General features: G+C 34.6%; 1 protein-coding gene across 3 annotated transcripts in view; it reads left to right on the plus strand.

The window, feature by feature from the left end:
• Positions 1–12,016, plus strand: part of NOVA1 (NOVA alternative splicing regulator 1) — a 339,809-nt gene that overhangs the window by 5,235 nt on the left and 322,558 nt on the right. For 2 of the 3 annotated variants that reach the window (XM_019518933.1, XM_019518934.1), the window contains exon 2: positions 1,672–1,815. In XM_019518933.1, the coding sequence (XP_019374478.1) occupies positions 1,672–1,815 (144 nt within the window). Of the gene's footprint in view, positions 1–56; positions 146–1,671; positions 1,816–12,016 lie in introns of those variants that run through there. The other variant, XM_019518935.1, reaches the window with a different exon arrangement.

The raw sequence follows: 12,016 nt of genomic DNA on the forward strand, positions 1-12,016 counted from the left end.
CGGGGGAGGGGGGCAGGTTGTCTCTCTGGTGCGGTGACTTGTTAGTTAACATCCTGCTCTTCCTGGATGAGATGAGTTATAACGGGACCAGCATCTCCTCTGTTCATTTGCACTGGAGTCATCCTAACAATGCACCGAGGCAGAGGTGAATTTATTGATCCCATGATAGCAAACGCTGCCTAACTATATGTGTGTGTGTGTGTGTGTGTGTGTGTGTGTGTGTGTGTGTGTACACGTATGTGTGCGCATGTGTATGTTCATATATACATGCATATCTATATGCACATATATGCATATAGATATGTATATACATGCGCACATATATATGTGTGTGTGTATGTGTGTACAACGTCTTAGACGTGCATGAAATATGGAGGGGGGCTATTATGGCACATCTGCCACTGCTTCGGATGCTTACACTCCTGTCCAAGGGAAGTGAGATGGACTTGGACCCGCTCCTGATTTAGAAAAAAAAAAAGAAAACAAACAAACCCCCAAACCCCCAAAAGGATAACTTGATAAAGCAGTAGCTTAAAGATGAAAACGTTGAGGTAAAATTGAAGTTCAGTGACTTGGAGAGAACAGAAGTAGGAGAGCCAAAGCTGCCCTTGTACATCTTTCACTTTTTCAGAGCCAGCTGAGTGGAGATCCTCAGCTCTGTGCTGCTGGGAGGGAGCACAGACAATTGTTCAGTTGCTCAGGGGACTGAAAAACATTTGTCTTTCAGTGTGTGTGTGTATGTGTGTGTGTGTGTATGTGTGTGTATATATATATATATATATATATGTATGTATATATATATGTATGTATATATGTATGTATGTATATATATATAATGTTCCAGTTCTTGTCCTGTGTTTTTTACTTCAGAGGTTGGGGGTAAGACTGGCTAGGTCTGTTTCCTCACCTTTTAAGTGTATTTAAAATAATACCTGACCTAAGCTTTTGATCAATTGGGTAAAATTCTTCTTAATGTCCTTTAATTAATGAGCTTAAAAGAGATCATTGTCACCTAAGAAGTGCTAAAGAAACACATCAGGATTACTTAGGCAAGTGATTCCATCCTCACCATGTCGAGTTGTTTTCTTGGCAGCAGCTGAAATGCTTGGAATAAAACCCCACATTTTGGGTGGGTTATTTGGTAGGAGACTAGTTGTTTTGCTCACTTAAGAAGAATGCAGGCAATAGTTAATTGCTATTCTTTTGTGTTTGCTAATGGCAAACAAATAGCCCATCCATATTTACTGTTAATTCCTTTTGAGCTTTGGCATTTTTTGCAGTATTTTAAGGGAATGTTGTCATTTGTCACCATGCACTTTTTGTGCAGGTTTTTGAAGGGATCAGTTCATTTCAGTGTACCGTAGTCACTATTGGCAGAACTGTAGCGATTCCGTGTTCAGAAATACTACTTGAATTGTGGCGTCTTTGTTATGTTAACACAAAATTAAGGAAAATGTCTGCATGTTTTAATTTCCACAGAGTGAATGTTTAAATCTTTTAAAATGGCAAATGCACACCCCGTACATGTCTCGTAGAATGACGCAACTGGTTCGGATTGTGTTAGTGCATGTATTAATGAACAATTTCAAGAATCTACTTGTTTTTTTGTGGGTATGGGGATGAGCAAAAGTTTTGTAAACCAAATTAATGTTGCATATCTCAATTTTTCAGAGGACGGCCAATATTTTCTAAAGGTCCTCATACCTAGTTATGCTGCTGGATCTATAATTGGGAAGGGAGGACAGACAATTGTTCAGTTGCAGAAAGAGACTGGGGCCACCATCAAGCTGTCTAAATCCAAAGATTTTTACCCAGGTAGGTGAAATAATAAGCAGATTATTTGTAAATCTTGAGGGGAATATAAGCATGATGTAAGCGTGTTTCATGTATTAAGGAGTAAACATGCCAGTGCAACCGGAGGAATTATTGAATAGAAGAGTACTCTTTTCTAATTATAGCAATGACCATATCAACACTCTAATCTTTATTTGTTTATGAGATTGATAGTGTGCTGTCTAATAAATTAGTGGTCATGGAATATGGCTAAAATCATTTACAATATGACTGCAAGAAAATGTTTGTGAACATATTTTCTGGCTACATATGCTCTATTTATTACAAAGGATGTAGTTTTGAGGAACCAACTGTGACAGCTGGCATTAAAAATGCCAGTTCTCAGATGTAGTAATGAAATGTGTAAAAATGAGAGGGTGCTTCTGAAAGAATAGGCAGTTTACTTCAAATCTATTATATACCTTCTTTCTGCTTCATTGCATTGTTCACTGGCCCTGGAGTGAGGCAAAAAGGACAAGTGCTGCTCTTCAGATGGTTCTTTACACTGTTTATTGTGAATGTAAAAGGAAAGTGGTATGAAAGTATAATATTTAGGAGGCATAAGGAAATAAGTTTGTTTTATGCCTACTGTGTTTACACATAAGCAGTAAATCATTGGATGTTTGCATGTAAAGATAAGTGTGTCTGTATTGGGTTTAGCCTTCTTGCATTCTAATCAAAATTTTATAAAGAGTAGGTGTTATATAATAATCTGCAGCATTTGTGCTTCTACAAAATATTTTTATGGTTCTGCATAGGGAGTTTGACATTCTTTCAACAAATAAATATCTAATAATTAGACTCTTAGTTGAGAGAAATTAATCCAGTTTTTATTAAGTGCTGTAAATTTACCAGAGAACTAATATTTTTGTCTTGTATTCTGGTTTTCTCAACTTTGAGCTGTGGCTGGTAATTCTGTGCCGAGGTGACCTGATATTGTTTTTTTTCTGTAGAGAATGTAAAGCTGCTTTATATTTGGTGCTCTAATTCAGTAAGATGACTGAAATTCATAAAGCAGCAGAGACAGCTGGTATGGTGTAAGCGGAACATGAGCCTTTGGAGTATTTCATTTTACTGCCCACTCTGTTTGAATATCAGGCAAAAGTAGATTATTCTGCACAGAAAGTGTGTAATTATTTTGAAATTGTCATATGGAAATGGAATATGCATCTGTTAAAATTGCATCTATAAGTAAGAAACATCATTCTAATACAATAATACAGTAAAAGTGACAAGCTTAGATTTCCTGTGTAATGAGGTAGTCGGTTGTTCATTGCCTTTCTGAAACTTTTCTTTCCTTTACTCTTTTGTCTTAACAGAATTTAATAATATGATTCTTATATGTTGAAAGGTATGTTAGGTGAAAAAAAAAATCAATGTAAAATTGTGAAAACTCTTAGAGGAAATCATAGCATTCAAAAGAGTCTGATTGCAGAATTAATAACATAATCTGGAAAAAGAGCCGCAATAGTAAATTAAATTCACTGTCAGTAGATGAAAATGAAATAGATTTTTTGCATTATACATGAGGTGGTATCAGATGTGCAAGGATGTTACAGAAAATTGGTGTTTATGAAGGATATTCCAAATACTAAATTACATGCCTTTTCATTTGACTATAGTTTATTTACACTGAGTTGGAAAGGATGCTCCAGAGATTAGATCTTTTGTTCAGTATTCTAACGTAGTTATTCTGTTTTCTGATTAAATCAGGATTACGTATTTTTGGGCTGTACATTGTGCAGATGTAGCAGTATCAGCCAGAGTATCCTTTGACAATTAAAAATTAGCAAGTTAGAATCGCATAAATAAAATTTGAAGTCTTTGTGATATAAACAGATTTTCTCTAAAGAAAATAGTAGGGTAAGATGCAAGTTGTACAGTTTGAGTTACACCTGTTATAATCTCCAGTTAGACATTACACAATCTGTTTTATATCTGTAGATACATAGGTCATTTAGCAAAATAATGATTTAGAAATAATTTAAACTAGACTGATACCTGTTAGGTAAGGACAGATGTGACAGATTCTGTTGTAGCTATCTCTTTTTAGGATTTCTGTTTGCATTTGACCATGAGCCTGTGGAATTTTCTGAGGTCCTGGCATTCTCAAAGCTGACGTCTTTTGGGTTTCTTCCAGCACCTCTTACTCGTATTGTGTAAAGGATACAAACCTGAAGAAATCTGACTAGTATACAGTATACAACTCTAGTTAATTTGTTGAGATATATAGAATTTTTTAGAAGAATTCAGTTACCTAAAGTGTATTGTTTCTACTCGCGTTTTATTGTTACCTATAGTTACGTGAAATATAAATTCTCATAAATTTCTCAAGATTGATGTTAAATTTTAAATTCTTGTGAAGAGGTGAGAGAATCTGAATAGGGACAGTTCAATGCTTTTAAACCTGTAGGTGGGTGGAAGGGAGGAAGCTTGGTGTATTAGTGTCATGAGTACGTCACTACGCTGTTTTATGGTTTCCTATGGTACAAATATTGAATATACAGATTAGGCCTTTTTGAATTTTTTTATTTTTGTGCTTAGTATTAAGAGGAAGAAATTGAAAGTGTGTATTTTTGAAGTATTGCTTTTTTGTTAAAGTTTCTAGTCTAACAAGTAAAAGGCAATGCACACGCATTTTATTAAAAATTATGCATTGTAACATTACAAGCTCTTATTCACATTTCAATTTTTCTTATCTTTTCCAAATACTTTGTTTTTAGATTATCAGCTAGTCTTTTACAATGTTATTGACCCCTGCAATTTAACTTCCTAAAATCATCTTGAGAGAGAGAATAAATTAGTCACTGCTAGTAAATTTCTTTGGTCTCTCTTTTTTTTTTTTTTTTTTGCTTGAAATCACATTACATCACAATTTCCCTTGCAACAGGATCTTCCCTAGCTCAAGAAACTTTGTGCTTGAGTGAATTTGAGTTGTCATTTTTCAAGGATGTTATAATATGAAGTAATACATTAACTTGAAATGTGATAGTTTAGTAGTAAGAATATAGATACATATGGTTGACTTAGGGATGCAATTGCATTTTACAACCAAATATTTAGTAAAATAAAGGAGTTAAAATTATGATGAGGTAGTGCTCGAAGTTGGCTAGGTATTTAAGGTGGGAAGATTTTTCTTCACACATTTACCCAAACACTTTATTCCTTTTAGTATGTAGTTATGCTGTTTTTTGTTTGGGTTTTTGTTTTTTTAACTAAGTGACATATGTCTATTGAATTTATCTTGCATGTCAAATTAAGACTAAAAATTCATGTTTTTGATGACCTCTTCATGGTTACTTTTTGGGCAAGGGTATTTTGGAAACACCTTTGAAAGACATGGAAAGTGAATTGGGTGAAGAACGCACAACTTTACTGAGCTTTTTGGAAATAATCTAGACTTCTAACTCTATTTATATTAAACTGAGTTAGGAAGGGTGCAGGTGTGATATCAAATTTGATTCACCATTGTTTTTTTCCTTCATAAAATAAAGGTGGTGTCACATTTTATTTTTTCTAACTCTTAGAAATTGCTGGAAGTATTTTTTATATCAAATCCTCACTTTTTAAAAATGAAACATCCGCCCCTAGTTTTTGTTGTTTTTTTTAGTATTAATGTTTTCATTTCATTTGCAATTTTACTGGGACAGTAATAGGTTAGAAAAAATAGTTCAGTGTGTTGTTAGTGTTTTTGGAAGATGGCTTGTAATAGTATAGGAATGGATGTAAATCAGAGGAATCCAAGTGTTATTTCCGAGCACTTTCAGATTGCTAAACTAAGGACCTCATAAGAATAAATAAACCTACGGTTTACAAACTCTGTGGCAGACACTCATGAGAGTGATCCCAGTGTTAACAACAGAATTGCATAAGTAAGGATGACTTGTGTGAGTAAGGATTTCTAGGATAGAGCCTTTAGACCTGTGTGTAGATTTGTAGACTAGCCATAGCTTCTGAGCTTTCTTCTAGTAAAAAGCCAAGCGTTGATTGCCAGCTGTTCGGAGAGATAATTCTCAATAGGACAGCTGTCAGTTGCCTGGTTACTAGAACCGCATTAAAAAAATAGCTTCCCAACTGAAAGGTCCTTAATACTTTACATTCAAAGGAAACTGCTATTAATTTATACACTCAGTATGTTCTGGGGATGGTTGTACATCTAAGTTTTCTTGCATATGTAGTTCTCACAAACACATTTGGAAGAACATAGCAGTAGTTTTAATGATTTCATAGTCAGTAGATGTGCATCTAATTTTTTCGTAAGAAATATATTCTTTTTATTTTTAATGCAAGCTGAAAAAGTTAGCACGCTTGTTGAAAAAGCAAATGGCCTCGCAAGAGAGTAACCTATTTTTTCATATAATTGCTTTTACTTTTATTTTTTAAATTGTTTTGGTGTTGATTTGAAATAGCTACTTGAATGACAGTTTTTATCCTTGACGCATGCAAACCTGTTACACAAATTAAAGAGATCAGAATAATGATTGAGTGTATAACATCACAAGGAAGTGATAAGCAAACGCTCTCTTCAGTTTCAATATTTACTATATGACACAACTTCCTTGTGTAATTAGAAAATATTTTCTTTAGTTTTGAATGCTTATGAGTAAAGGTTATCTAATGCTGCATCTGTTTTGTTTGATGGAGTCAAGCTTTCTACAAAATGAATAGGTGGAGAAGAAATCAGTTCTGCGCCCTTATCACTGGGTATTGCATGTTTGTGGAAAAAATACTGCAAAATTTGTATCAAGTTAACAACTGGAAACATTTTCCCATGTAATAGTTCAACAGTGCTTTTCAGAGAAAAAGTTAATACACTTATCCAGTGGTTTTACATAGTGGCCATCTTGGAGATAAAATATTAAGGCACCTGGATTGCAGTCTAGAAAGTCTGAATCTTTTAAACGTGTTTTCTTTTTTTTCTAACACCTCACAAAAATCAAGTTGTGTGTTCCTTAAGTCAGTTATCCTTAAGTAAATGAAAAATAAGAATTGCTTAAAGATCCTAATGCTCTTGATTTTCAGCAATTAATACCATGGGCTTCAGTGTTCTCTGCTATGCTTGACCATAGAATTTAGTTTCAGCTGGCCCAGCGGATTTTTGCCAGGAAAGAAAAGCTTACCTTTTATGAATTTGTTAGACTAGATTTTGGGAACAGAACTTCAGGGATTTGGGAATGGGGGGTGGGGAGGGACAGGAGGAGGGCTTGTGCATGATTGCCATCTCATTTCCATCTTTGGATACAGCTCTAGCATAAAGTTAAGCAACATCTGTAGAGATCTGACTGACAAACATCTCTCTGGGACTCATCATTGCAGTTTGCAGCAGGTGCACTCAGCTTTGCAGCCCTTCTCAAAAAGAGGTTAGTTTGTTTTTAACATTTATCAGTAGACCAGTGGGAGTTAATGACTTGGTAAAGAGCATGGTGGTTGTCAGTTGTCCAGTGCTGGAATGCTGCAGGTAATTGGGCTGGACTGGTGGGAACTATGGCAGTGTGCTTCTCACGTTGCACTGCAGCTGCTGTTGATCTTAATTAATCTGACCCTCAGAGGCTGCAGTGTCATGGTATAAAACGCAACAGATACCAGAAATGGAAAGGCTGCTTTTTCTAACTTATTTTATTGATTATCAGGTTTGTAGGTAGGCCTTTTGGCTACATAGTGGATTCATTACATATTAGTATAAAATTTGAACAGACTTTCACTTAATGCTATAAGTAATATATTTTGTAAACAGCCGAATCTTATGTATGAAATAATAAAGCTTCTAAATAGGGTTTCTGAATATATCGCTCCTATAATGAACTCGACAAAAGGCATTTATGTTGCAAAATTAAAAATAATACAGTTACGTATAAATGAAAAATAGCCAGATTGCTCAAGCAAATTGACTTGAAGAAGTGGAAATAAATGTAAAATTAAATATTTAATGGAAAATTAACTTTAGATTTTTACTCTCTGAACAATCTATTTACTTTAGTACTTTAAATTCTTTCCTGGTCTATGATAAAATACTTAGCATAGGGTATGTTAAATGCATCCTTGACATGTTTCATTCTTTAATATATAGCAGTTCTTTTCCATATTTATAATGTAGCATGTTAAAGCAGAATTTGAAATTTGGTTGTCTGAATAAGTCTAAATATGCACATTTTGTTTTCTTTGTTAATTTTGTTTTCATTTGAGGCTAATAATAGCTTTGCTCTGTCTCTGTGGCACCCAGGGTTGGGGGTGAGGGAAGCAATGGGGTAGATGAGGGAACTGCACAAAATTCCTTATACTTTCCGGTATTTGATCAAAACAGAAATAACTTGTACCTAGATTAAGAGATCTTTTAAATATTATAGTGCTAGTTAATACGCCTCCATTTTTTCCTATTTTTTTTACTTTTGGATTTCTATACATTGTTAATGATAATCTTGTAAACCTGCTGTATTCCAGTTTCAAATCATGATTATCCATAAGTATACCTTGTGGTTTGTTTTATCAGGGAAAATACTTGGAGTATTCTCTATTTTCAGATTATGCTATTTATATATCCATTTTCTGATATTAAACAGAAATCACCTGTTAACATCTGATATTAAACAGAAAACAGTAAACTGCCCTTCTCAACACTTTGAATTCAGTATTCATTACTGATTTAATTTGCTGTATTTTCTAACGTGGTTACATTTTAACACTGAGTTGTATTTCATATTTAACATTCGATTCTTGCTAAGGAGCATGGGAATGCTCAATTCCTTTTGCAATTACACAGCTATTTTATTTTAATGATCATTTGAAGCAATATTTTTGAACTTCTATTTAGAAGCCTGACAATTTTCAGAATGATGATCATTGGTGTGACCTTTTATCTTTTCAATGTTCATTTACTCATTATGTCAGTGTTTTGTCTGTAGATTCCTGACTGGAAGGCTATGTTTTTTTTCAAAAACAGCTCACGTCTGTTAGGGACCAGGTTAACAGTTGCATGTTGATACTCTGTGCAAATGAATACCCTAAGTCACCATCAATTTGCAGGTCTGGTGAGTGTTGTCTTTGAATTGTTCTCAGTGAAAATGGGCAGTAGTTTGCAGTTTTGTGTATTCGCTTTCGTATCTAGGAGTAACTTTCTCTAGTTACAAGGCAGCCTGATTCTCAGACAGAATTTCCCATTTTCCCAGTCTTACAGATCTTGATTGTGGAAAGACTAAACATCTGTTTTCTATCATTGATCTCTGACTGCATCCTGCAGGGCTTGTCATCTCAGCATTGACAGCATCAGATGAAAAATGCAATCAATAACTTGATTTTTTTTTCTTTTAGATTCACTCAGGTAAGATTACTTGTTATACAGAAATAAAATGACATTTATGGCCAGTGCTAATGTTTCTTTAGTTGGTGACCTGAATTATTATTGGTAATTAATTAAATCACTATTTTGAGATCCTTTGTCTCCATTTTTCCATTTAAAAACATATTGTATATACCTCTCTGTGACACTTGATTTAACTGATTTGCCCTATAAATAGCTTCTCATTTTTTTCCCCTGCTTCTGCCTTTTAAAATGGTATTCTTTCGCAAGTTTTGATCTTCGTTGGGAAGAGAAAAGTAGTTGAATACACCAAATTGGAGTTGTGTACCTTTATATATCATTTAGTCCTTTTACTTTTATATATGTGCACGGGGAGCACTTATTACCATGTAGACTGTGAAGTTGGGCACTGGAAGGCTACGAAATACCAGATTTCAGGTTGTCCTTTCAACTTCCATTGTGCATGTAACATGCACTGAATTAAAAGGCTGTTCCATGTGCATAAGGGGTTGAAACGAAACTTATGCAGACCAGCAAATCTGGTACTTCCACCTTTAAGTCTATGACACTGCAATAGGTTTTTTCTTGTAACACTAAACATTTTTGTTTAGGAAATATAAGGAATAAAAGTAAAATTCTTCATCGTGTATTTTCAGTCGGGTTTGAAATTTGATCCTTCAACACTGCAGCCTATTCCTGTAATTCAGGAAGCAGCAGAAAAGCATAAGTTGGTTAGCAGCAGGAGAAAGTGGCTGTTTCAGGAGGAAAAGATAGGAATTGATACCACACTGAGTAAAATGTAGCCGGGGAGACCGGTTTGCGATGTTCTGCTTTGTCCCAAGTTACTGGAAGAGTTTGTCATGTGGTGCCTCCTGAAAGGAGGTGAAAAGATCAGATGCTGGATTAGTGTGCTATGTCTGCATCTGGTTTAATTGAACTGCATCTGTTATCCCAGTAGTTTTTCAACCTTTTTAGACTCAAGGCAGTCCTCAGTCGGTGAGAGGCACCCCAGAAAATGCCAGCCCTTAGTTTTCACTTTTTTTGGCCACGGGAAAATAGTAGGGAAGTTTTTCTGTTGCAAAGAACTCAGAAAGACCGCAACAGGTGAGAATGTTTTTAACACTATGGATTCCCATGTAAAAACTCTGGGTTTGTGCAAATTATGTTTGCACACCTACTAGTGTTAACATTACGTTGTATCCTGGAAAGGATCTCAAGGGACTTCAGGGTGCCACATCACTCTGGATGAGAATCTCAGCTTTACCCCTTCTGGTATTGGTAGTATGGTAGTTTCTGATTTTTTCCTTTGTATTGAGTGTTTCTGGTACTGGTGCTTTAGTGACAGTATTGAATTCGATTTTTACAAAGTTTATGCCTAGCTATTTTTCTGATTTATTGCCAAAATTTCCTGAGGATCACAAGTAAAGGTAAATAACAGCTGCAGAGTATTTTTAACTTGGTTAAACCTGAAGGAAATTTTGTGAAGAAAAGGCTTTTTAGCTTTCTGTGCGGAACTTGAAAGGCCTGCTGAAAGTTTGCAAATAATTATGCTAGTGATTTTTTTTTTTATTTATTTTTTTAACAGTTGATTCTTGTGAACTTTCATGTAATATTTAGGTTGCACAATGAAGTATTTAATAGTTAAGAAACACAATACTTCAATTTTGTTAAGAATATTGTGTTTTACATTTAGATTTGTAATGATGTCAAATGCCAGTCTAGTTCTGTGGTACTTTAACAATAATTATATAAGATCCAATATCGACTGCCATAGACTGCCTTCTAACTCTAAGATGATCAAAAATGTAGAGGAAGGATATTCCCTCTCCTCCACTCATTTTATGCCCAGATAATTGTATTTATCTCACTCCAAAAGGTGAGGATAAGAAATAGGACTTTTGTTTCCCAAGTTGCTGTGTTGTAGACTGAGATAAATATTATATTCTGTCTGTTGTCTTGCTAAGCAAATTACTAAATTTCATCTCATACAGAATTCTCACAATATTTTATTTTGCACAGATTGATCATCATGGGTTCACTGTAGTGGCTGACTGAAAACCATTGATTTTAGGATTTGATCTTTGACCTTAAAGACCATTTTTCACCTAGAAGCTGAGTATATTCCAGTTTAGGTTTTTAATAGAGAATGCAATAGACCATTGGGATAATTTACAAAGGGATATATCATATTCCTCAGTACTTGTCCTTTAAATCAGTTAAATGTCTTTACAATAATACGCTGTAACTTACCCAGAATTTATGAGTGTGATACAAGAATTACTGTGTGAAATTGTTCTTTATGCTACATAGGAGACTAGATTAGGTAATCATAATGGTTCCCTCTCAACTTATCTCTGAAGTTCTCTTCTGAAATATCATCATAGGTCCTTATTTGTAGAACGTCAAGTAGCTTTTTTTTAAATTCCAAAACGTAAGGTATGCCTAGTCTGTAAAACCAGGAAACTTTAGTTAATGTTAACTAGTGAAGTTATGGATTTCTTTCAGGTTTTGGTTGCATAGTATCCCTTATTTTGATAATTTCATGTACTAAGAAATATTGCAGTCTTTGTTGTTTTGGCAGACACAATTGCTTTAGGATAAACTGGTGATTTTCAGAGTGTACACATGCACGTTGTTTTTTTAATATTCTTAATTAATACAGAATGTTCTAGTAGATGGTATGAATTTTTGTAATCTACGGATGTGAGGCCATAAAGAAAAAATGTTAGAGAGTCACTAATGATTAAGCAGGGATACCTGATGCATATCATGAACACAGTATACCTTTTGCATAATACAGAAGACAACAACCTGTATTTTCATTTGTACAAGGAAAGTACAGTGTGTGTGTGTGTGTGTGTGTGTGTGTGTGTGTGTGTGTGTGTGTGT

The sequence above is a fragment of the Gavialis gangeticus genome, unplaced genomic scaffold, assembly GCF_001723915.1.
Source record: "Gavialis gangeticus isolate Ggan-Ray unplaced genomic scaffold, GavGan_comp1, whole genome shotgun sequence".
Classification (NCBI taxonomy): Eukaryota; Metazoa; Chordata; order Crocodylia; family Gavialidae; genus Gavialis; species Gavialis gangeticus.